Genomic DNA, 27,863 nt, shown 5'->3' with positions numbered 1-27,863 from the left:
TTATTTTTTCAAGTTATTTTTTAATAATTTCGATAAAAAATGATACAAATCGGATACTTAATAACAATGTAATAATGTTAAAGATATTATAAACAAGATTACTAAATACAAATGTACAGTTGGTATTTAAAAAGTTAGTTCTTTTCTTCCTGCTTTCCTTCAATTATGTATATATGCTGAAACTTAAAAGCTAGAGTACATAACTTAGAAGCGCATCTCTTACACGAAATATATTCCTGTTACCATAAAAACCGACGGAACTTCACGATGCTCCGGCTGAAGAACGTGCGGTATATCAAAGACGTATATAAACAGAAAATAAGCAAAATCTTCGACGGAAACAAGCTCTTCCGTTACGTGTAATCGATGCTAAGGAAAAAAAGAAACAAAAAAGATCGAGCGATGCAACAAAACGACGCAATGATTGACGCAATAATTAAAAAAAGGGAGGAAAAATAAAAAAAGAAAATTCTGAAAACTCTTTCCGTCTTATATGATCGCGAGAAAGTTAAACGAACCGGCCGGTTATTGCGAAAGGTACAGGTCTGTGTAAAAATATCGCGAAAAATTTACGGCATCTTTTTCTTCGAAAGGTGTTACCTCTTTTTTTCCCTCCTTTCGATATATCGACTCCTCGACATGAAAAATAGACATCTCGACTGAGATCAGGGTTTTCAACGCGAGTTAAGTATCTCGATAAAAATGAGTTCTATCTTGCTTTCGCAGCTAATCGCTCGTCTTCGCGGAATATTGCACTTTGATGTACTCCTTTTCTCTCTCGCGAGAAGCTGCACTCTTACATTTGATACTTTTTTCTTCTTTTTCTACCCGGAACAATGATAATGTAGCATCGAGAAAATGATCTGTACCTGTTTTCTTCTTTTTTTTTACGAGAAAAAAAATAATTTACGAAAGCTCGCGCATTCTTTCTTGATACATATCGACACAAGCGATTACATGTCACGCGACAAACGCCTAAGGTACACGAATGCATTATCCGACCAATATTAAAGATATTACACGTTAACCGTAAATAATGGCTCTGAATAAACCTTATACGTACACCAAATGTAACTGTAGCCCATCGAAGCGCAATCTCGAAATATCAAAAAATCTTTCCTCCTCCCACGACACTTTCAATTAGACATATATACATGCTAAGAATTTGTTAGAAACTACTACACATCTATTTGTCAAGTCATTCATACACATATATATATGTATATATATGTATGTATATATATATACGAATATATGCGCGCATTGGTTGGCGGTCGAATCGTTATAATTTCAATAAAAGATTTGATATTTACATGAAATATTAACCTTAATCTTAATTCGATTATTTTAAATTAAGAGTGCACTTAAAATTTGTCTGTTCTTAGACCAATTGAACTCTGAATAAAAATACGGATAATTATTAATGATTGTTTATTATTGAAATTTTGGAAATTAATTGTTACACAAATTTATCCAAGATATTTGTCGCAGACGATTCGAGTGGCCGCGAATGCGCGCGCGCTTAAGTTTACTTGTTACTCGATGAAGTTTTGTAAAAATTGAAAAATCCTAATCGTAACACACGGAGGTGCGTTGTCGGTGCGACTTCGAGTCCGCCGAGATGCATATATATCACGGCTTACGATTTATTTGAGCAGTAATTTGTAACAGGAGAAACGTGCGCGTGCATCCCCCTCTTTCTAAGGCGTTCCTAACATTTACACGTGGAACGCGACATTTGTGTGGTACGTAACGATTATTAGAGATCGGACGATAAAAAAAATTGGCGATCCTCCAAGTCGTATCGACGACATTCGTTAAGAATAGAAGGCGGTTGCGGTGCGAAGAAAGCAAGAAAATCCGATCGTAATTAAGCGCAATCTCCTAACATAGTCTCGTATATATTTTTGTATAACATGCGTCCCATAAGAATACATTAAAATTTTACAATCGCTGTACTGATTTTTCAATTGTAACGCATATAAAATCACTACGAAAATAATCGCATTCAAGCGCGAATCGTCTTGTAAAGTTCTCTTGCAGAGTTTTATCGCGTACGAGGCAAATATATAACGCAAAGTGCGCTTGAAGAGGAAAATGAAGAAAAACTTGAGCGATAGAATTCGTGGTGGAAGCACTCTAAATCAGAGTTTCCCACGTTCCCGTCTCTCGCCGTAATGCGTGCGCTTTCGGCGCGAGACGGGACAAGTGCGAGAAACGCTCTTGACAACATTCCAATAAATCTACGGGAAAGCAAAACGCACACAATGACACAGGTCGGCATCGTCTTGCATTCTTCGCGTCGCCGCAAACTTATTTTTCCCCTCTCTTTTACATACAACTACGCGTATCTCATTCCATATATTTTGTAACTCGTTCGTTAATTTCCCTTTTCTCTTCTTTTTTTCCTTTTCCTTTTTCTCGCTTTTTGGTCGCTTTTGCAATACATATCCATCGATTTAGATATATATCTCACTGTTGTACCCGTTCGCATACGAAATTCCCGCTCCTGTCCGAGTGGACACACATACACACACTTCCTTGCCTCTTCTACTAAGCGCTTGCAAAATTACGATCGCAACAAATGCGTGTCTGGAGCAAAAGAGCTTGAACCGGTGAATAATAATCTATAGCGCCGGTCATTAATTTGCGAACGCTTATAAAAACTTGATAAAATTTCGAATCAACATGAAAACGATCAAATATGCGAGCCGGTTCCTTTTCATATCTCAAACAATTTTTTTTTCATCAGAAACATGGATACGAATATTAATTCGTTCCAGAAAAAAGACGACACAATATATTGTGCAGATTTCTCTTTTTAATTTGTATAACTACCTAAAAATCAAAATGTTGTGCCTTCTTTATTTTTCTTACATCATTATAATAATATACATGTGTGTGTGTGTGTGTGTGTGAGAGAGACTGCAATTTATTATTCAAATTATTATCAAGTTTCTATTCTAACGTCGCTTTAAATTTCCATTCTGCGCGTTGAAATAAATTCGAATGTAAGAATGGCTCCAGGTCCAAATACGCATTCGCCATAATCGTGGCGTACGAGAAAGAGAGAGAGGTCGAGCATCTCTCGCACACACGTGCGAACTGTGACCCAGCTAACGTACATGGAGATGCGCGCCGCGTACTTATCGTCGATCTCTATCCGCGCGAACAATAGCTTTCACGAAGCTACAAAGCGAATTGCGAAGGCGGATTAAACGTTAAAAGGTGGCTCGCGTTCTATTGAGCCGGTTCCGAAGTTTCCCGCGCTCTTTCTCGCTCATCGCGCTCTGTTTGTACAAGTGCCCTTCGTCGTCGTTGTCGTCGTCGTGTGCGCTCAACTGCAAATTACTCGAGTAATTTATGGTATCTGAATTCATATCCCCTCGTCACGATAGTTTTCTACCGCCTTCGGATGCAAACCTAAAGCTCCAAGCTTCGGCAGAGGTCTTAAAAGATAAGTCGATATAATCTTAACGTTACGAGGCAATATGTCACTATATTCGTTGCTGTCCTCGTCGAAAGTCCCAAATGATCGAATGTTTCGATGTTCGACACGATGAAATAATTTGCTGATTAATTACAGAAACTAATTTTTTTTTCGACGCGAGAGTATCATGCGAGTATCGTTGGTAATTTTTCCTCGCATTAGCGCGATTATTTGTGCGATTACGAACGTTGAACGAGCGTGGCATATATTACGCGGCTTGATATGTAGCGCTGTTCGCGAAAAAGCGTTTTCGTGAAAATTTTAGAATCGACACAGCCTGCTTTTCTACTCGTGAAAGATTATATTCGCTCCTATTCTCTCCTCTCTACAATAACGACTCTTTCTCCAATCCATCTCTTTCCTTCGTTATCCTCGCCTTTAAATCTACCGATTTCGATCTCTGCTCGTCTCGCATAAACTATGTAAATCCAATCGCTATAAGTTTCCTGTGTGAGACGTGCTCTAGTAAGGAGACGAGAATTTCGGAGCAATTGTATCGTTAATAATTCTTATTGCGCTTTCATGTAAATAGCTATCAACACTAACATTATACTTTGTTCCTCTTGGCCCTGTATATGATTTTTGTACGAGAGTTTCCAGACCGGAGTGATAGGCACTGTGTTTTCTTTGTATCTTATTTTCCTTTTTCTCAGTTTTATCCAATTCTTCTTTATTTAATCCCTTCCCTTTCCCAAACATCATTCGTCCTTTGCCGAAAACGACGAGCCCTTTGCCCTTGACCGTTTTTCGATTAGAAAAGAAAAAAAAGTGAAAAAAAAGAAACGATAGCGTTGATTGCGACACGCGTTAATTGGCGCAGTGCGATGGCCGCTCGCCTTCAGTGAGAAAGAAAAAAAAAAGAGGAAAGAAAGAAGATAAACAGAATTTGCGAGCGCGAAAATTCACGTCGAGCAACTCATCTCATCACAATCAGAAACTATTTGCCGTTTTCTTCTCTTTTTCGCAAATTTCAAGGATCGACCGTACTCCGTAAGGATCACACGTCGCGTCAAAATCGCTCGCTCGTCCTTTCGCGCCGATCAAGGAGGCGTTCGCCGAGTCCTTTCCCCTCTTTCGCTCAATCGCAATTGGCGATAGCAAGTACGAGTAATAATAGTAGTATCAATAATAATAGTATTGATAATAATATGACGATAAAATCGCGTATAATTACAGTAAAAGTAATAATATTAATAATATTAATAATTGAACAAAACAATGTTAATATATATGAATAATAATATATAATAATAATAATAATAATAATAATAATAATAATAATAATAATAATAATAAAAGCATATAGATGCGCTATATGCTCGGAAACGTAGCATGATAAATCTTACAGAAAAATAAAAAAGAAACGGCTGGTAGTGAACTCGCTGGTATCGGTGCGACTATCGCTAATCACCGTTTACGAACAATCGTCGGAAATTAACCGCTACGCGAACGTAAATGTAAAAGAGACTATGAGATCAAATGTTTGATATATCGATAACCGTGCGCTCTCGCGCAACCAAGCGTGGCTCGCTCGATCGCCGGCCGATGCCGTCGCTGGATCTTAACCGCTGGATTCAGCGTCGATCGTGCAAGCGATCGATCGGAGAAACGCTCGCGCGTTATCTTTCATGTACATGTGTATGCGTGTGCGTATGTGTGCGTGTACGTGTGTAGTGTGTATGTGCTCGTTCCCGTTCTCGACCGAAGCGATCGCGCTTTCCTCCCTCGGACTTACCTTCGTCGCGAGCACTCATTTTCTTTTTTTTTTCTTTTTTTTTCCTTTCTCGAATCTCGGGGATGCGCACATTTGGAGAGGGATACCGAAAAAGTAGCGGAGCCCGACGAAAGAATAGCCTCGCCAAAAGTATCCCCCAAAAGTATGACGATCCGGAGAAAATATTCTTTGATGTCGGGATATCTCGAGGATACATCTGCGAATATTCTGAGCAAATTCTCAAAGTATCTCGAGAAACTATTCTGTCAATTCGCACGAGAATTACGTACGATCGATCGTCACACTAGCCGTATCGTTCCATCTCATTTGCCTGTTCCAAATCGACGACAAGTTGTTCCTTTCACGAGGGAGCTTTCCGATGATCGCTTTTGCCGATCGCTTCGCCGTTTCTCGCGGGAGGACAAAGCGATTATCGTCGACGTAGCGATATATATATTTATATATCTCGCGAATTATTCACTTTTCAACATCCATATCATTATTTCAATATACATATTTTATATATGTACGAAAGTAGCAGCAGCAGCAACGCACGCGTATTATGCCGATCAACATTCTTCCCGCATTCATTCCACTTTGCGTGAAGATACGATTCTACAGGTTCCCGAGGGTATCCAGGATCATTTATAATAATCAAGTAGCGCTCCTTATTTCCACTCCTGATTTATCATACGGTGTGACGCCGCACTTTGCCTTAATCATTTATCAGGAGACATAAATACAAATAAGAAAAAAAAATAAAATAAATTGAAATTTTCCGATTTCCGTCTCAACATCGTCCCAATTTAATAAAATGCCAAAAAGTTGGTGCAGAATATAATAATAAAAGCATAAAGAAGCGCAAAAACAAACCAAATCTCTTTCAAAAGCGACGAAAAAATAATTCCACCATGTGTATCCATCTTTGCAGCATCTTAACGCTAATCCTGCCTGATCATCCAATTCTCATCTCTTCAATTTAAATTAATTACTAATTACTTATCTTTATTATATTTAATTTAATCGTAATTTTAACTTAATTCCGCGTCCTTATCGTTCTATGCTATATATAATTTTAGGTGATAATTCTAATGAATTTAGAAAGAACGCCGACGTCACGCACAATGCGCGCGCGTTACGCACCATTGCTGGGGAGATTGTGTGTGTTTATACTTATATATCTCCAATATATATTATATTCTACTAAATACACATTTTCTCGGTATATACAACAAAAAGTGGGCAGTTGCGAATCGCGCAGAGACGAGGAACCGTTTCGTGAAAAATCAAAACTTTGCTTTCCTCCGAATTTCCTTCTCGATCCGTCTTCGATCCGCGCGACCCCAATCGCCCACACCCACGCTTACCGATATCTATCTTCATACAAAAGTATACTACAATACATATACAAAAAAAAAAGAAAAACATCTGGCTCTCGAAACCGTCACTCATCGTGGCTATCGTTCGTCTTCTTCTTCCTCTTTTCTTTTTCAACGACCAATATCCGTTAATGCTGCGAAGATGATTCGCCAGTTCTTTGTTGAAGTAAAAAACTGCCAATCTTGCTGTGCTGATATTCGAAATACGAAAAGAGCCAATGAAAATACAATCGCTTTAAATATCTAAAAATTTAATATTGGCGGACTAGTTCGTAAAAAAAGTTCAGCACTATCAAGTATCAAATCTCTGATGTTCGTCGCTGCAATCATGGTGTTAAACGTCTCTTTCGGCTCGTAGCGAGATAATGGAGAGTCCTAAATATTTTTCAAGAATTTAAATTTCTCCAAGACAAAAAGAACTATAAAACAAAGCCAAGTGTGCCCTATCTTTTAAATTTATCTTAATAGCTTATACATGCTAATTATCATCCATTCTATGAATATCTCGCTATCCGCAAAGATTATACGGTCGAAGTTAACTGCAACCCAAACGATCGTATCTCTTCCCCTCGAAGAGACATTCCGACTCAATATAATGATTGGTCTCGCGAACACTCGCCTGCATTAAATACAAAAGAGACACGAAAGCCACGACGCGCGTCAATTCGAGAAAAAAATCGTGGAGGCGTACATTTTCGAGGAGCAATATCTTCTCGAGCGCCAAGTACAAAAGACGAAGACACGCGATGGCAAATGACGATACATTCGGCCGTCTTTCGAAAGTCGAGCACGTGTGATTCGTATGGGAAAAAAGCTCGACGCTAGCAGTCGCGATAACACGCCTTATCGTCACCAACATGTTTAGCCGAGATCTTCAAATTGATCGGTTCGCGAGATGCTCGCGGGGCATCGCGGACACAAACTTCTCTTCCTGTTCACGAAGAAGACTAATCCATCCTGAGAACAGCAACCCGTAATGCGGTTGACAAACATACTAACGATTCCTCTTCGTGAAAGAAGCGTTGCATACAAACCGAAGCTGAATAAGATGTCCATTCCTTATCTGTTATTCTTAATCATTTTTTTGATTTTTCAAAAGTTTGACGGGGCCCAATCGTTGCTGTGGTTGAGAAGTATGGCCATGATGTCAGTACTGGACGTGAAGTCCATGTCCTTCATATCCTCCATTTCTTCTATGGTCGCCAAGTCAGCCAGTTCGGACAGGTCGTCGGACAATTCGGCGTTGCTTATCAGTTCCTCGAGTTTAACCGAGCAACCAATGTTACCGAAGGAGTCATCGGGGAGCAAAGAGTCATCGGTGAGAAGGACTCCCGTAGTGCCAGTCGTCGTGGTCGTTGGAATAGATGACATGACGGGCGATTGTGACGCAAGTAACGTATTGGATGGAATGACCGCGTCCATCATCAAAGGTTGCGACCACGTCCTGAACGGGCTCGTCTCTCGTTTCATGCCGAAAATCGCCTCCTTCAGCTTCTCCTCTTTGTTGTGCAAACTCGTCGCCGATTGCCGAATGCCAGAAGCCGAGTTTGCGCGGCAATATCCGCGGTTGTTCGTGCGCATCACCGACGTTATATCGGGCAAGATTACGTTCTTGTTGCCGAAATCATTTGTGTTGTCCAGTTCGACCTTCGGTTCCTGCTTGATCTTGCTGATAGGGATGACATTGTAGATTGCGTGGACCGTGGAGGACTCTGAGGAGTAGTTATCATCGTAGAAAGTAGCGGATTCCGGCGAATCCGGGGTGTCACAGGTCGGGCTGGTGGGCACTTTAGCGGTCACTATGGGCGGTGCCGAGGTGTAATCCACATCAGAGTGCATTGGGGTGTCCAGAGTCTCCAAAGTCAGTCGAACTTGCTTGGAGTTCAGCCTAGATACCGGTTTGTTGCTCGCCAGAGTCTGCAATCTCTTCAGCGGTTTCTTCAACGTGTGTTGTTGAGTGTTGTTATTATTATTATCGTTTCTTGTTCTGCTTGCGTGACTAGCGGCGGGTGCCGCCGAGGGCGGCGACATCGGGGAAGCAGCTACGTATGAGGTATGCACCATCGGGCTGTTTGATGGCGTCGACAACGATGACGATGACGACGGTGACGGTGATGGGGACGGCGATGATGATACCGAAGGCGACGGCGACGGCAGAGCCAACGATAATGACGCTGACTTTCGCGGTCTCTTCCTTTCCTTTGTTTTCGAGACTTCCGCGGGTTTCGAGGTCTTCTTCCTAGGTCGATACTTGTAATTTGGATATTGTTTTTGATGCAGCTGCCTCAGCCGCTCGGCCTCGTCCCTGAAGGGCTGCCTAGCCTCCTCCGATAACAACTTCCATTTTTTTCCCAATTTCTTGCTGATCTCGGCATTGTGCATATCCGGCTGTACTTCGCAGATCTTTCTGCGTTCCATCTGCGACCAAACCATGAATGCGTTCATAGGCCTTTTGATTCGGTTCGGATTATTTTTCTTGGTCTGCAACAGATAAACAAGAGAATGGCATTCGTTTATTTTAAATTCGAATACATCGATTATATAATATTTTTAGCCAAGAAATTCTTACATTTAGCATATTTCAAATTACGTCGATAATCAATAATTTAACTATACGTAATATCAATAATTTGTAACTATACGTCAATATCTGGTATTGCACAGCAATATGCCACAATATAAAAATACGCGAGTTATTTTAAATCAAGACCAGAGGATGGAATTCAAACTATTGCATTGAAAGAGGAGCCCGGTGAGTGATATCAATATTCGCCGATATCCATCTATTTAATTCCACATCTAACCACGAGTGATTATCATCCCTCCCATCGGATGCATCGAGTTGACCGCGATCTTTGCATTAGACAAACACTACCCGGAATCGAACAATCACATTCGACGTTAAATATATATGGGATGCGACGAATACAGGTCGGCATTTTTTTTTTAATTTTTTTGTGGCTGACGCACCAACCACACGAACCGCGATCGATTCGATCGGGAGAGAGCGCTTATGTGTATGAAAAGAAGAAAAAAAAAAGAACGAAGGTAAAACGAATCGAGAGACACGACACCCGTAATAAAGCGAGCGGCTGCTCCCGTTTCGGCAGTAATTTCCGACATTACGCTACAAAGCGGGCGCGACACGGAAAAGGCTCCTTGCCGCCTCGTCACGGAATCGGGGGCCCCGTACGTGCGTGCGTGCGTGCGTGCGTGCACATGCACATGCGTGCCTGCGTATCGACACGTTATTCACAATTAGCCCGCAGCTGACGGAAGCGGGTGACCAAGGCCGAGCTCGAGAGACAGACTCCGCATCTCAACTCGCTATACGATGGTGGCCTTCGCGAACTTGAGCGATCGCGTGCGTGTATGGTGCGTGTACGCGCACCGCTCCGGGCTATATGCGCGTCTCTTTTCGCCATGAATACGTATGCGAGCGCACATGTAGAGAAACACACACACGAGTTGTGTGGCTATGTATGACAAACCGCGTAAAGACCGAATCGAGCTAATCGTACCGAGGACTATCCGGATCGCGATTGCGTTGCGCACGCAGATTGGGAGAACGGATCGATCGAGCTCCAAATCTCTCGATTCGCCGGAATTCTGACCTCGATTTTTGCTCGATCTTCTCCCGCTTCTGATTGACATTGACGCACACAATCATATTCCTTCTGCAATGCGTATAATTTTGAACTCCCACGTACAATATAACGCGATCTTAAAAAGAACGCAGCGAAGAGATTCTTTCGTTCGTCGAAACAGCGTACTGTGAGAAGCATCGAACCAATATAATTTTAATCTCGACACCGATGTCCATTAAAATACGAAGAGTGTATTTTTTAGGATAGCTAATTTAAATATTTGAAACGGAAAAAAATATTATCTCGAACATAATTCCCTGGAATTAGAAAGGAAAAGCAAAGAGTAGAAACATTTGTCTTTCAATCATTTTAAAATCTTGCTCTTAAATATTAATGAATAATTTCACATCTTTCCCCATCAAATCATCAAAGCTAATAATTAAAATAAGAGAGAGAAATGTCTACTTTTGATCCGACATTTTTTACAGAGCATCGTAACGAGATTTATTCGCGCAACTACATCTCGTTCCTCGAAACGTTGATTGAAAAACACTGATAGCTGGCCGCGCGATCAACATACGGAATGACAATCGCGTCCCTCGGTGGATTCGTCGATATACGGCAATCCTCTTCCGCGATCGTGATCACCGTGAGGAGGAGGGGAAGGAGGAGGTGGACGATAGGAGAGCCATAGATCAAACGCGACTCGCCGGCGCGCGCCTCGCGTTATCGCTGAGAAAGGAAGAGGAAGAGGAAAAGCCGCGCGTATTGTCCTTTTTGGTCGCACGCGACGTCGTAAAGTCGCGAATCGCCGCGAGAAAGGAAGAAAGAGAGAGAGAGAGAGAGAGAGAGAGAGAGAGAGAGAGAGAGAGAGAGAGAGAGAGAGAGAGAGAGCGCGCAGTCACGGGGAGTGCACGTGTATAATAGCACACACGCATATACACGCATTTACGTGCACGGTCGAGCCGGTAACGGGAGGCGAGGGGGAGGAGGGAGGGGGGCGCGACTCAAGGATCGTTCGTCGGTGACGCACAAACGACGAGTCGCTCTTGTAAATCACCTCTCGCCGCTTCCTAGTCGCGCGGCCGTGAAACACGGAATTGTCATTTGTGCCGCGAAACGTGAGAAAGTTTCAAATGGTTCGGGGCCGCGAGCGCTCTCCTCCGTAGGTTTCACAGCCGATTCAGACACTTCCCTGTTCAGTAATAGGCGCATTCGGCGCGCACAATATTTCTCTCTCTCTCTCTCTCTCTCTCTTTCTTTCTCTCGCGAGACTGGGATAAGGATAAGGTGGACTCTGAGGTGTAACTTTGAAAAAATGTGTCGACACGCGAATATAATTTCTGAATTATAGTCCAAGGAAAAAAAGATTGGGGAGACGTTTAAATCTTGCGATATAAAAGTTATGATTTTTTCAATTTGAAACCACGAAAATAAAAATCTATAATAAAATATTTAATATTTAATATATAATAAAATTTAATATGGTTATATTTCAAATATTTATTTTTTATAATATTTATTTTTTATTTCCGATTTTGTTATCGGTTTTATAACGATATCTTTTACCATGATAATATAAATAACCATCAATCTTTATTGAGTTTACGATAAGTGTAGACATATACATTGCCATCGAAAAATATCGCGATCTTTGTTCACCTCACTCTGTTATAATTACTTTAATTGACGGTATAAATATCTAGATGATAATCTCTAATTGGTTAATAACCGATAACTATACGGCTGAACGATCGACTGTGCGATCATCCAAGATGATTACTTCGACCAGACATATTACGCCGTCGTTCGCCGAAACTCAGCCGCGGCGTTCGCGATCCGATTTATGTAACACCCGATAGAAAAGGATGAACCTACGGTCTTGCGTCTCGCGCAATATCTGGCGCAACACATCGTGTGTATATCGAGGCGGCCCGATCGTTTTTGACGAGCTACAAGCCGCAAAAATGAGAGATATCGTCGACCAGGCGGCCCGCGATCGACCTAATGGATTCTCTCTCCTCTCGAGAGGCCGCAACGACGCCGGCCCGGGAATCTGGGGGCCTTAAAAAAAAAGCCCGAGCCGCCAAGGTAGAAGCGAAGTCGTTGCGAAGGCCCCCCCGGGGTCTTCCGCCACCGCTGGCGGGGCCCCGATAAATCATTATCTTTGCCGGTCGGCTTTTACCTGCGACCCGTGAAAATCGCACGGACACGAAACCGCCAAATCGAGCGTGACTGTTGCTCGCGAGAGGATTGTGTCGAAAGTATGATTTTCAAGGGATCCGACAAGGTGGGTGGGGCCCCCGTGTGTATTTGGTTGTAGCTTACGTAGCTTCGCCATATGTTTCGCTCGCATTATAAAAGTGGTGCCGTTAAAGCGGATATCTCTGGTCGCTGCGCACGTATCTCGATAGATCCGAGAAAATGGTTTATGGACGGTTTTTTATTAGAGCCCGAGCCCATTGCCTGCATTTATATTGCGCGGTCTTTGAGTCTTTAAGGGCCTGCCAGGGTTCTATCTATAGAACCTCACGAACACGTACGCTCGTTTATAGTATCGGAAAAAAAGTTTCCAGAGATTGTAGACATTCTTTTTTTTAAATTGTGCGCGAAATACGATTACGTTCTCCCTCGAGCAAGACCGAGCAAGAGTCACGTATAATTCCTGGCGAAAAAATTCGTACGCAAAAGCGATGCAACGATATCACAACGATATCGAGGATAAAGATATACCGGTTCTTGCGAAAGAGAGAGGCCTCGCCCCCCCCCCCCCCCCTCCGAACCGACCAATTTCCCAGGCCGTTTCGCTCCGCGGACTTTCCACGAAAGAGCGGACCTTGGAAGAGCGTCGTTAATGCGCGCAGGCGGGCCGCAGTGCGTGTTACGCAACGCGTAATTATCGAGAAACGCAAAAACGGGCTCCCCCTCGTCGGCGAGGAAGAAGAAGAAGAGATCGCGCGCGAACGCAAGGGCATCGCATTCTGATCTGCTCGCGATTTGCGTTGCTTATTAGACAGCGGTGTATGTTAATGCGGCTAACGCCGTGTATGCGCGGCGTGTATTATACTTTCAGATGTCGGACGGTCGACGTACCGCGGGAGTGCGGCGGAGATCGCGAGGACTGAATGTAGGTTACGAAAAGGAGAGCCATCACCTCTACTCTCTGATTCGCATCCCGCGTTTATATTCAGCGCGATCTCCCGTTAGACGCAATTCAAATTGAGAGAATCGTCGGATCTCTCGCTCTGTTGTGTTGGCGTTTGTTAGTGTACGTAACGTACGAGCGGAGGGTCCCAACTTGACAACTTGATTTACAAGTGCTAATAAGATTAATCTGGTACTATTGTGTTAAAATAATGCTTTTTATGCCTAGTAAAAAGTATATCGTAGGCGTCCAACATCGTTAGACGAATGAATACTATTATACGTATAAAGATCTTGAATAGCTTGAATAATAAAGGTAGCAAACAACAGGCAAGAGCGGAAAGTCTCAAGTTCGATTTTTGTGCAATTTCTAAAATCGTAAAAACGATACGTACGAAGACGAAAAATACAAGAGAGAGAGAAGTATTAATATAATTTTTTTTTAATGAAAATATAGCGCTCCCTTCCATATACCGCTAATTATTTCATAATTTCAAACAGTTCTCGCAACTTTCTTTTAATACTTGATTTACAAGTGCCAATAAGATTAATCTAGTACTATTGTCTTAAAATAATGCTTTTTATGCCTAGTAAAAAGTATATTGTAGGCGTCCAGCATCGTTAGACGAATGAATACTATTATACGTATAAAGATCTTGAATAGCTTGAATAATAAAGATAGCAAACAACAGGCAAGAGTGGAAAGTCTCAAGTTCGATTTTTGTGCAATTTCTAAAATCGTAAAAACGATACGTACGAGGACGAAAAATACAAGAGAGAGAGAAGTATTAATATAATTTTTTTTTAATGAAAATATAGCGCTCCCTTCCATATACCGCTAATTATTTCATAATTTCAAACAGTTCTCGCAACTTTCTTTTAATACTTGATTTACAAGTGCTAATAAAATTAATCTGATACTATTGTGTTAAAATAATGCTTTTTATGCCTAGTAAAAAGTATATCGTAGGCGTCCAGCATCGTTAGACGAATGAATACTATTATACGTATAAAGATCTTGAATAGCTTGAATGATAAAGATAGCAAACAACAGGCAAGAGCGGAAAGTCTCAAGTTCGATTTTTGTGCAATTTCTAAAATCGTAAAAATGATACGTACAAGGCTGAGAAATACAAGAGAAGGAGAAAGAGAGAGAGAAATATTAATATAATTTTTAAATGAAAATATAGCGCTCCCTTTCATATACCGCTAATTATTTCATAATTTCAAACAGTTCTCGCATTTTTTTTTAATACTTGATTTACAAGTGCTAATAAAATTAATCTGGTACTATTGTGTTAAAATAATGCTTTTTATGCTTAGTAAAAAGTATATCGTAGGCGTCCAACATCGTTAGACGAATGAATACTATTATACGTATAAAGATCTTGAATAGCTTGAATAATAAAGGTAGCAAACAACAGGCAAGAGCGGAAAGTCTCAAGTTCGATTTTTGTGCAATTTCTAAAATCGTAAAAACGATACGTACGAGGACGAAAAATACAAGAGAGAGAGAAGTATTAATATAATTTTTTTTTTAATGAAAATATAGCGCTCCCTTCCATATACCGCTAATTATTTCATAATTTCAAACAGTTCTCGCAACTTTCTTTTAATACTTGATTTACAAGGGCTAATAAAATTAATCTGATACTATTGTGTTAAAATGCTTTTTATGCCTAGTAAAAAGTATATCGTAGGCGTCCAGCATCGTTAGACGAATGAATACTATTATACGTATAAAGATTTTGAATAGCTTGAATGATAAAGGTAGCAGACAACAGGCAAGAGTGGAAAGTCTCATATTCGATTTTTGTGCAAATTTCTAAAATCGTAAAAATGATACGTACAAGGATGAGAAATACAAGAGAAGGAGAAAGAGAGAGAGAAATATTAATATAATTTTTAAATGAAAATATAGCGCTCCCTTTCATATACCGCTAATTATTTCATAATTTCAAACAGTTCTCGCATTTTTTTTTAATACTTGATTTACAAGTGCTAATAAAATTAATCTGGTACTATTGTGTTAAAATAATGCTTTTTATGCCTAGTAAAAAGTATATCGTAGGCGTCCAACATCGTTAGACGAATGAATACTATTATACGTATAAAGATCTTGAATAGCTTGAATGATAAAGATAGCAAACAACAGGCAAGAGCGGGAAGTCTCAAGTTCGATTTTTGTGCAATTTCTAAAATCGTAAAAACGATACGTACAAGGGTGAAAAATACAAGAGAAGGAGAAAGAGAGAGAGAAATATTAATATAATTTTTAAATGAAAATATAGCGTTCCCTTTCATATACCGCTAATTATTTTATAATTTCAAACAGTTCTCGCAACTTTCTTTTAATACTTGATTTACAAGTGCCAATAAGATTAATCTAGTACTATTGTGTTAAAATAATGCTTTTTATGCCTAGTAAAAAGTATATTGTAGGCGTCCAGCATCGTTAGACGAATGAATACTATTATACGTATAAAGATCTTGAATAGCTTGAATAATAAAGGTAGCAAACAACAGGCAAGAGCGGGAAGTCTCAAGTTCGATTTTTGTGCAATTTCTAAAATCGTAAAAACGATACGTACGAGGACGAAAAATACAAGAGAGAGAGAAGTATTAATATAATTTTTTTTTTAATGAAAATATAGCGCTCCCTTCCATATACCGCTAATTATTTCATAATTTCAAACAGTTCTCGCAACTTTCTTTTAATATTTGATTTACAAGGGCTAATAAAATTAATCTGATACTATTGTATTAAAATAATGCTTTTTATGCCTAGTAAAAAGTATATCGTAGGCGTCCAGCATCGTTAGACGAATGAATACTATTATACGTATAAAGATTTTGAATAGCTTGAATGATAAAGGTAGCAGACAACAGGCAAGAGTGGAAAGTCTCATATTCGATTTTTGTGCAAATTTCTAAAATCGTAAAAACGATACAACGATGAGAATACAAGGATGAGAAATACAAGAGAAGGAGAAAGAGAGAGAGAAATATTAATATAATTTTTAAATGAAAATATAGCGCTCCCTTTCATATACTGCTAATTATTTCATAATTTCAAACAGTTCTCGCAACTTTCTTTTAATAACATAGACTTTCCACGTAGATTTTTATAATTGCATATGAAAATTTGAAAACGCACGTAATAATTAAATACGCCGTGACATTTTTATTTGACGAGGAGAAATTAAATTATCCAATGATGTCCCCGCAACCGCCATGTATTTACATAACATTTTAAATTAACGTACGAAACAGCCAATTAACGAAAATCGGGGATATACGCGGGGAGTTCCCGACGACATAAGATTTCAGCAGCGAGGAAGCTTCGTCGATTGCCCGGGTACACGAAACCGGTACGTACGTACGAAGATCAAGAATCGTACACGGTAGTACGGGAGAAAAAGAAGAAGAAGAGGCGACGGCGTGTGCCCCAAAAGTAATTTCGTGACGCCCGGTCGTTATTTACGAGCACCTCTCTTTCTCTCTCTCTCTTTCTCTCTCGCCTTCTCGTGTTGCTGCTTGCTGCCGCTGTTGCTGCCTGCCTCCACCATTCGATCGACGCTCGATGCGCGATGGCCGCGTTTTCTCGACGCAGCTGTCCTTGGCCAACCCGCGCCCTACTCGCTACCGATTGCACCTCTATCGTTATCCTCCTGGCATATCGATTCTCTGCCTGCCGCCTGTATTTAGAGCTTGGAAAAATTGTCGTCCACCCTCTGCCCCCCTCCCTTCTCTGTGTTTCCGAAGTATCTCCGCACCTGCGGTAGTTCCATAGTTCGAAACTATCGTTGCGCGAATAGCGTTCTCGCAAATCACGCTCGGTTCGGTCAAGTTTTCAATGAACGATGCCGGCTATTAATGTATTTCACGCCGAAACCGAATTCGGATTACTTTTTAATCATTTGGCATGTTTTTGACATTCGACTCATTGGACGTTTTCAGCTGTAATCACTTTCCTATACGCGAATATATATATTTAATATAGTTTCCTTTTTTTTTGGTAAAACAAATCCCCCGAGAAAAAAAATAATTGCATAAGAAATGATATTCTCCTGAAAAATATTTTCAATAATAATATTAATTATACTGTAATTATATTTTTAAAATTAAAATAAAGATATTTTATTTAATGTATTATTGAAATAAAATATATTTATATAATATTTTTCATCAATGCCTTATTCTAAAAATTAATTTGTAAAAAAAATAAGCCTTAAGTGAGACAAAAAATGTGTAAAACTTCATAAAAATTTATAATTCACTGAATAGCGGAATTCATTTCAGGACTTCTTCGTTAAAGCCGCTCGTAACAGTCCATCGACCTGATGTTCCATCCGAGATGCGTCACATCCGTGTCGTCGTTTACGAAACATCGGATGTTACCACCTGGTAACACTGGGAAACGATCGCAGCGACAGGCGATTTAGCAAAATCGTCTGATAACGGAGCCTTCGAGCCTCCTTCCGTTATCTGCCTCTCCTCTCTTTCTCTCTTTATCTATCGTCGCGTCGTGTCGAATGCCCGTCATAGTGATTCATCCAGCTCGCGCGAATGCGATCATGGCACTTATAAAATACACAACGATATATCTGTGCCTGGCAGGCCTAAGTGTTTTTTAAGCACATCGAATCTCGAACATGGCGCTGTATTTTGCCTTAAAATCATCCGTAAATCATCCTTTTCAAGTCCTCATTCGAGTGAAACTATCAAACTAATTTCTACATTAATTTTTATGCTAATTTCAACGATAAATAGTACAATTTGATTAAACAACGCTAGTTGACTTTGAAATTGCGAAACGAAAAACAACACTAATCCATTAGACAAACCATCGACGTAGCAGTTTCTTCTGCATAAATTTGCTTTTATTAATACGGTACTAAGATAATATTTTTATACACATATAAATGACAATATTTTCATAGGTGCAAGAATCTCGTTTTTTTACTATAATATTACTTCAAGCTCGTCAATGCAAAACTCGATAGCGGTTCGCCTCACCCAAAAGGAGATACGGTTTCGATGTAAGGAAAAAAAAAGATTATTCGCCTCCAACAGAGTTAAAATCAATTCTTTGCAAACAGCACCGTACATTTGATCCAGCGACCGTTCGTCTCGGCGAACGTATTTTCGTTTGACCTTCGCCGGCACAATTTACCGCTATGAATCTGTCAACGCGACCTTGCAATAGACATTAATCTCGCTCGATCGACCGTAGAGGCCCGGGGAACGCTAAAAGCATTTTTTTTCATCGTCTCTCTCTCTCTCTCTCTTTCGGCGACACACGAATCGTTTTTTTCGCGCCATAGAATCTCTCGTAATGTCCCGCTTAAGGAACTCGCGAACGTTATTTCCGGGTCGGGAATCAATCGCACCGTTGTTTTGCCTCGTTGCTTTTTACGAGATACCTAGATAGAGACGACATTGTGCACCCGATACGGCAATGTCATTGAGATTAGATCGATAGATAATGAGCAGGATGATAGGCAAATAACCGATAACGTCAAAGACCTCATTTTATCGCGCGTTTGCAGACTCGTACGCCTGTTGTTATTATCGTGCGAATTTTGTAAACACAAATATATATTACGGGAAAAAAAATATTAAAGCAAACACTTGTCTTATCTTGCAAATGTGTCATTTCTCGCGACGATGTAACGATTATTAAAAATAAATTTAAATGCATGACGAAAAATGTGCGCAAGGTGTAATAGATCCGCTCGCATTTAAAGTGACGAGATGTCATAGTTAAAGGTACGTATACGGATTTTAATATAATGTATAACGTGCCGTCTACGTTTGCGATATTTACAGTTGGTCTTTTAAGCGCGCGCGATCGTCGCGAGATAATCCCGCTTTATATTCACATAACCGTAACAATAACTCGCACCACCCAAGTAGAAATCCCAGCTCTTATCGGGATCTTCCTACAGCGCCACCGTAACTCCAATCTTTACGGCCGATTTTATGCATACTCGACAAAAGACGTAACTGTTCCTCGTTCGCCGACGCGCGACTTCTTTTCCGCTTTCTTCTATTCGCCCTACCATATATATATAATAATATATATATACTGTCAGGAATCTGAGCGAACTCGCGCTTAACGCTATCGCCGTGCTTATCGCGTTCTATCGCTCGCTTAAGTAAAACACAAAGTAATTACAACGTGACGTGACTCGCGCGGACTCGCACGCGTAACTTTCGAGGAGCGAAACCGGCGGCGGAGCCTCTCATCCCGCCATTTCACTGTCGCTTTTGTAATACCGTTACACCGGTTAGCACGATGTTACGGCATCGCCGATGGTTTCACCGTCGCGGTTAATAATTCGCCCGCTAGATAATCTAACGATCAGCGATTAAAACCTGCAGCATGCGTGATCATTTTTTTCTCTTTTACTATTTACATGCGCTTGCGAGTCTAATCAAGTAACGTAATAAATATTGATGGAGAGAAATTTTATGGAACAATTTTCATTCCAATTTTGTTTTCGTCCCGAAAGATGTAAATTTATCTTGATTCGTATCTCAATAAAATATGTTTAAAATATTCATCTTTGAATTGTAGTCTTTATATTTTTTTCATCACGATATTTAAATCGTCAAGCACGAGATATTTAAATATCTTTAACATCAATGCTATAAGATGAGGTGTTTAATTTTTTCAATCGCACTTGTAGCGAGATCGCGTTGAACGAGAATTGAAAAACGTGACACGAGGACGCGCATACACAGAAAAAAATAAGTGTCAAATCAAAACTTATATACTTAAGCTAACGCGTTCATTTGTTTCGTATATACGCAACAATTTATAATCTTCTTAGAAGAATTTAATAATTTTAAATTTCAACAATATTATAGTCTTATTTTAATATTATAATTATCACCTCAAGAATATATAATTATTTAATTCTACTTTAAGAAAATTATAATCTTTGATTTAAAAATGTTATTTTCTATCCAACATTGTTTCTTTTCCATTCAAGAAAATTAAATCTTAAATCATAAGAATATATTTTTCTTGATTGAACTATATAAAATGGCTTCATTCAAGTAAGCAATTATTCAAGCAATTATATTTTTCTTTAATTAACACAACATAATCTCATTTCAAGATTTCCATGTTAAAACTAAATATATTTTCAAAACAAGAATGTCCTTTTTTTCTGTGTTACCCGCACACGGATGTCAATAATCATTTTCGTAAATAGAATAATCGTGCGAGTGCGAAATGTCACGTTCACGCGTACGATCATCTGTATTCTTCGCGATCGGCCGCGGCTCTGACAGATGATAGCCGGCACAGCCAGCTGACTACGGGATATTGGTAATTGCCCGACGATAATTGTCGACGATAAAACGCGGATCTTTCTTCCAGCCGCCGCACCGGATGCGCTTCCCAGAACATCGTGCGACCTACCCCGCGCCGCGTCGCGTTATCACGCGAGCTTTCTATGAAAGCGAGCCGGGACCGCATATCCGCTCCAAGGTTTTTACTCTCGATAGCACGAAGGCGACGCGCATCGAGGGAGCTCGTCTCTCTCGATTAAAATTACGCTACGCTTGTTTACGTAATTGCAGCCAAGTGCATTAAGAGACGTTATCTGCCGTGTGTTTGCCAAGATTACTTAATCGCTTACCGAGTTGCGATGTCTTTTTAAACGTGCGAGTAGATATAGAGATACGGCGACAATAATGCACACCGAAAAAATTGTATTCTTGAAATGTATACTTTATAAGTCCTCTTAATAAATATTCTTAATAAATAAGAATATATTCTTAATGAATAAGAATATATTCTTAATTTGCGACTTCTACGCCGCAACTCGATTTTCGTGTGCGCGACATGTTTCTTCATTTGCTACAACGCGGCGACATCACTCTTAATTTTTTTCGTATTCAATATTTATCATGAAATGTATATAAAGGGCTTGTATTAACGTAAGATCTAAAGTATATTTTTTTCCCTTAGCAGTGGTGCGAAAGAGAAGATGCTGCTCACACACAGGTTCTCTGTGTGCATGTGAGCCGCATCCTCTTTCTGACATCACTGTTTATCAGTTTAATTTTAAGCTGAATTTAAAATAATTTATTTAATAATCTGGATTCCTTGTTGAGATTCAGAATATTAAACAGATTATTTGAAATTAGGCGGAAAAAAACTTTTAGACCAATAATTAAATTTATTTGACTTCAACAAAATTTATTAAATCCAAAGAAATATTTTTCTCTGTGTATTAAGAATATCTCTTTAGAAGATTTTCCTCTTAACTTAAGAGGATCCTCTTGGCGCCTATTTTAGTGGTATATATTCTAAAGATAAGTGGCATATTCTTAAGTTAAGAATACAATTTTTTCGGTGCACGTAAGCATCGTGGAGTTTGTTAACGTAACTCGCGTAATGCGAAAGAACGATATGGAGATACAAATAGATTTTTCTCTCGAGACGAATGGAAGATTCGAGTTGTCTAGCGTAAGAATTAGCGCTCAATGTCAACGCAAGACGAGAAGCAGACGACAGACTGTGTTTAGCGGTAAATACGTGGCGAGATTCTAACGAAACTCACGTCATGCGAATGTTGGCAGCACGTGTTCGACTTCGAAATCGTTGTTAACGTTGATGCACGCTTGTCTCTAGTAGAAAGGCTCGCGCATACCGCCAAGGCTACAGGTAATCGGGATAATTTGATGGGATTGTACCTATCAGAGGAGGAGGAGAGAGACGAAGGAGGCCAGAAAGGCCGAGAGCAGTCAAAGAGAAGTTCAGAGGGCCAATTTACCGGACGAGATTAAGCCCGCGAGAAAAAGAAATTGGAATCGAGACGAAAATTACGGATCTCACGTTCCCCGTCTCGAGTCCTTTTTTCGTCCTTTCCGCGCCGCGCCCTAATACACACATTTATACGCACACGAATAGTTGATTTCCGAAGCGACGTAAATCAAAGATCGAAAAATACATTCCACGTCAGATGAATAAAACTCTACGTATAATTGTATCCTTGGGTAAAGATCCAAGTGTTGTGAAATATTCCTAGTTTCATGCAGAAACGTGTGAATAAAAATGAGTATTTAGCAAATACAGCATGCATGCGAAAATATCAAGCGTTTCAAAAACTGACTTTTATTTTAGTGAATTTGATATCAAGTATACGAAATTCTATATTGTCTGTCCTGCTCCCTCTTGCGCCTTTCAATCGCGCATTCTGGACGAGTATTCATGACTCACATATTGCGGTTTCTCGAGACGGATGCAGCAGAGATTTGATAACACGTAATGCGAAGTTATGGAATATGGAAAGAAATTAAAATAGCTAGCGTAATTCCGCCAATCAAATCGAAATAATCTTCGAATTAAGTAAAAAAAAACAGATATGTAAAAAGTATATTCTCTTTGAAAAATTGTATTTTAAATGTAATTTTTTACATTACATATATATAAAATTTATTTAATGAAAATCACCTCTTTTAAATCACTCTTATTTTTATTTTTCTTATATTAAATTATCTAATAATTATTTACCTGTGTTGAGAAAGAGAGAGAGAGAACAATAAATATTAAAATGTTGATACCAGATTAATTTCCATTTTACGAAATGTATCGTAATAAATTTTACAATGTATATTACGCGGAAATGAGGTATGATTTGAACGCGCATATCTTAATATTCTGGAGTTATTTAAACGAATCTTCAAAGATCCTAAGCTGGATAGCGTCCATGTTCCTAATTCGATATCGATCTAAATAAACGACCGTGTTGCACCGTCGAATTACAGCCTCTGCAACGATTCCAACGCGGCGGCAAGAGTCGTGCGTGCGAAATCAAAAATCACGACGATGACGCGATCGATCGATTATTCCGCGCCGCGAACCGATACTCGGGAACCGGGTATCGGGGAATGTTATTTCCCCGGAGCGATACAAAATACACAACCGTGCGTAGGACTACCTGGACGGACCGAGCTCTAGAATTAGAGGCCCCCGGAGTCATTAAAGTCCCGAAGGATAACTGACCGGTCGAAGGATTTCGAGGCCACGGCTTAGAAAAATGCTGGCTAGATCTGTGTGTGCCACCAAGCAATTATGTACGGGGGAGGAATATCCGGTCCGCATATCGGTCTCTCGATGCGAGGAGCCGAGGTCTGGAAATACCTACGAATTTTCACGCGAGCCATATGGCATCCCCGTTTCGTCGCTCGCAACGAAACACACGCACACGTACCTACGCACACATGCGTACTACGCATCACGCTCATCGAATGCACAGGTCTAAAGTAGGGATGTAACACTACGTGGGTCTGAAGAGCAGAAGGCACACTCAAATTGTATCCGACGACCCTTTTCTTTGATGTTTTCGAAGCCGTCCTTTCTCCCTTTCGACTTTCCGAGAAAAATTCTCTACGAAGGATTACGTTAAATCCGAATAATGCGTTTCTAGTGTAGAAAGATTGAAAAGATGAAGAGAATATACTTTCCGATTTCATACACCATCAATTTCTTTGCTGTTTATATTTTTACTGCTTACCGATATATATTTGATTTATGTAATGGCTGAGTATTCTCGGAATATTGTAATGAATTGTATTAAATAAATGTATGTGTCGAATCTCTCGTTCAGCAGGAGGATAAATACATTCCTATATTTGGAACGACTCATTTTTTTTCGTTCAAAGACATTGCCGCGAACTTCGTCGGTCGATATATAAGCATGAAAAAAAAAACATTGTTTATGACGTCGAAGAGACGAGTCCCGCAAACAAACAACGCGTCGGCGATATTTTGCGTTTCGCCCAACGATTTATTATCTCAATATACTATCATATTCCTCATCAAAGTATAGAAATCTTTTCGACAAGGCCAATAATGCACTGAATCATTCTCGGATGGATTGCACCGATGACCAAAACTTTCATCCTTACAGTTGTTCCGCTTTAAGATTACATTTACGTCAATATTTCTCGACGTATCCAAATATTTCTTTAATTTTTTCAAGATGGATTGTAGAAAAAAAAATTATCGTAATCAAATATAAAAATAAAATACAATTTCTTTAATTGCTTTATATAAGTAATAATGATCATTGCATAAAAAATTGATAGATTGATAGATTGATAGTGAGCCTTCGTATTGGGAATGACTTAATGCACAATCTAACAGAAACCACGAAGAATGTTTCCGATTATCGCGAAAAAAGGACGCGAATTGCGCGGTGAATAAACGCACGTATGATGTTTCGAGAAATCGCGCCTGTCATTTCCAGCTGTGTAACCAACGCGATCGTCCGTCATAAATTCATAAAAGTCGCATCGATGAATACGAAAGAGAATCCGCCGTGAAGCAATAAATTTCGTTAACACTCGAGATTTATACGCTTCGTGCCACGCGCGTAGATAAGAATATAGTTTCGATACATTTTTAATTATATATTTTTCCATATTATTAACAGTATCATTAATCTTTGCGCTATGATATTCTCGCTATGGAAAAAAACCATATTTCCCATTTATCGAAACCGAGGAAAGCGCTCTTTCAGAGTGTTAATCCGACTCGAGGAAGACCGTCAAAGTATTCACGAGGTAGCAGCAAACCTCTGATGTGGAAGTTTCGAAATTTTTACCTGCGTCGCTTTCAAAATAAACAGCTTAACCCTCGTCATGCGAATACCGACGCCATTCAAACTCGCAGGACCATATAGTGTATACTTTTTTTTTTAATTTGCACTGAAAATTGTCTTTAGAAAAAACAGAGAGAAATCGATATAACGGGAATTTACAGGATCGGACATTTCAACCGAAAAATTTATTTCGCAAAATGAAACTTTATAATATGGATCCGTTATCGCTGGTCGGCTGTCAGGCGATCCCCCGTCTGAGGATTAATTTAATAGCCGACTCGAACAGGCCGTATCGTGTATCGACGCAATTTCTGTCTAATGCGAAGTGATTTTTATCTCGATTCCTATAATCGTACTTCTCCTTCACATAGCTACCTTAACACATCCGCGGATAATGAGGGATGTAACTATCGCAATGTTAATTTTACGGTGTATAACTACGTAAAATATATTTTTCATAAATTTTTAGCCTTATCCCGACAACATGGTCTTGGTCGTTGGAAAATATTTAAAAATATCTTACGACCGAAATCTGTGCTTTTTCAATTTAAGATTTATGGCTAGTGTTCGTTTAAAAGAAAATATTGTCGAAGAACTTTCGAATGCTATACAAAAATAATAGTCATAAAAATAAAACAGACGAAAAAAATGTGTCTATATATTTCCTCTCACAAATGAATACTAGCCATGAATGCAGAATACTTTTTCAAAATTTTCGAAAAAATCTTGAGTTTTCTTTGATTTTTCAAACATTTCCATTCAAATTTTTAGATAAAATTATAGTTTTCGATGATAAAAAAAAATTTAATATAATTTATTTACTAACAAATTTAATAAATTTATTTACTTTATGGATTTCTTAATGTTTTTTCTCATACAATCATAGAGAAAAATTTATGATCAAAACTGAATCGTTCATTAGAGATCAAATAAAAGCAAAATTAAAAAAAAAATAAAAGTAGAAAAATCCAAAAAATTCTCTTGATTTTTTCAAATACACATGTAATAAAATTCTAATTACTTCTACGTAATTACCTGAGTCGCATCTGAGTAAGGCGTCGGTGAGTTTTGGTCAACCAGTAAAGATCCAAATACGATGGGTATCCCCGAGTTCGAGGGACTATCCTGTTGTGTTGGCACCATTTTCGGGCCGCTTCGAAAAAACTGCACGTGCACTTCACTTCAATTAAATTAGAAATTTAATGAAATCGGCGGCTCGCATCACAATCCGCGCGATTCGCTGGCGAACGTGAAGATTACTCTCCTTCGTTTATCCTCGATCGCTATCGATCCACCGTCGCAGATGCTTCTCTCACCGATCGACGTATCTTCGTCGGAATAAATCCGATATCTCGCTGCAGCGAGATACCTCAACACGACCCGCAAAGACGAGTGCTCGTTTCTCCGAACAAAACTTAGATCCGTGTCTAAATGGCGATTTTGCTTATGTTATATTGACTATCGGGCGAAAATTTATGAAGGCCGTTGTGCGACGGTCCTCTCGTGAACGCGACTCGACTGTGGATGAACAGGGCGCGATCCAATGATGTGTCGCTTATTCCTCCGATCACTGCGTAGGACGTCTCTTCGCTCGCGAAGCTTGTCCGAAAACGGGAGAGACGGCACGTATTCCGCATCCACGTGGCTCGCACAGAGCAGCGATGCAATTACGATATGCGTCGATCGTATTCCTCTATCGCTCACGTCGAGCGTACAACTCTTAATTTTACCCTCGGCTCGTTCTCGATACCGGATATCGACGACGTGCACGCGCGGTTAGACTTAGACGTTAGACGATCCTCTCACAGTCGCTCGTCGATCACGAATTGACATCCTCGCCCGTTTGGAAACGAGACCACCTCGATACTCACTCCACGAGCGCTCATGTGCTACTGACTGAAACGTGCGACTCCCCGACTCTATACAGCGCTCAGCTGTAGTATCCCCACTCCTACTGCGAGCGCAACGCGCAGACCAATCTGCGTCTGCCTGTCCTCCCCACCTACTTCACTTCATCTGCCACGGCTCGCTCGTCGCTCACGCTCATTCTGCCGCGGTACTCCGCGCCGCACGGATGTACTTATGGGAGTATGCTGCTCGTCTGTGCTTATCCTTAAACTCGATTGTCAGTGTCAAACCATCGCTTCCCATCTTTGCACATTTGCTATTTTTTCTCTCCTTTTTCTCGGTGAATTCTATCTTTATGGCGAGACTTAATAAGAGGAAAAGAAACGTAATCATCATTACAACATTTAACTGTAATTATAAATATATATAAAATTATATAATCGTATGTTAAGTATAAGTACAAATATTAAATTGTGTTATTTGTGTTACTTTTAAATTACGTTCATTACAATAAATATCAAACACCGGAATAAAATGTTGATTTAATTTAAAATTCAAACCGAATAAGAGATACAAAAACTTCTCTTAAAGAAAAAAAAACAGCACGCAGGGTTACTGTGCCTGATGTCCTTGTATCTTCCCGCGATTAGTTTAATCCTGTGCAACTTGGTGCGACCGCGAAGTCGCGTTATACCGGTTTGGGTACTTGAATGCCATGCCTGCGGGGGCGTAAAAACATGCGAAATTAAGAGATTACGATCAGCGTGGCGTACAGTTTCTCATATGACGGGCTTTTGAATGCGTCCTTACGCGCGCGTATGCCAGATAATATATCTTGAGAAGGCGTGTGTTGCAGAGAAGAAATTTGAATCATAAACCGTTAATTTAATCCCAGTACAGCTTAAAATGACTTCCAAATAACATAGTAAATAACACACATCTCTTTAAATCATTTTTTTCGCAGATTTCTGTATCCTCAACTTGAGCGTCAAAAGTATGAATAAATATATTAGACATAAAAACTTCAAGTAAAACCTTGCAAAGTCGAGTTTTATCGTTTTATTTTAATTCTCA

General features: G+C 39.7%; 1 protein-coding gene across 1 annotated transcript; it reads right to left on the bottom strand.

Moving 5' to 3' along the window:
* On the bottom strand, nucleotides 1–27,136 carry LOC145967441 (uncharacterized). Its single transcript, XM_083092327.1, has 2 exons — nucleotides 25,977–27,136; nucleotides 1–9,064 (listed from the first exon to the last, which is right to left on the bottom strand). The coding sequence occupies exons 1-2, from the start codon at nucleotides 26,082–26,084 to the stop codon at nucleotides 7,676–7,678; spliced, it is 1,497 nt and encodes a 498-aa protein (XP_082948453.1). The 5' UTR covers nucleotides 26,085–27,136; the 3' UTR covers nucleotides 1–7,675.
* Nucleotides 27,137–27,863: the final 727 nt, after the last annotated feature.

The sequence above is a fragment of the Camponotus vicinus genome, unplaced genomic scaffold (assembly GCF_025532165.1).
Source record: "Camponotus vicinus isolate PSW18456_S1 unplaced genomic scaffold, iyCamVici1.0 SCAF_2, whole genome shotgun sequence".
Taxonomy (NCBI): Eukaryota; Metazoa; Arthropoda; class Insecta; order Hymenoptera; family Formicidae; genus Camponotus; species Camponotus vicinus.
This window is presented reverse-complemented; position numbering and strand designations above follow the sequence as displayed.

What these genes read in the sequence shown, in the direction of transcription:
- LOC145967441 (XM_083092327.1), bottom strand. Translation starts at nt 26,084, where the DNA reads ATGGTGCCAACACAACAGGATAGTCCCTCGAACTCGGGGATACCCATC. An exon ending in CTTACTCAGATGCGACTCAG is followed by an intron (nt 9,065 to 25,976) that starts GTAATTACGTAG and finishes TATCTGTTGCAG; the next exon opens with ACCAAGAAAAATAATCCGAA.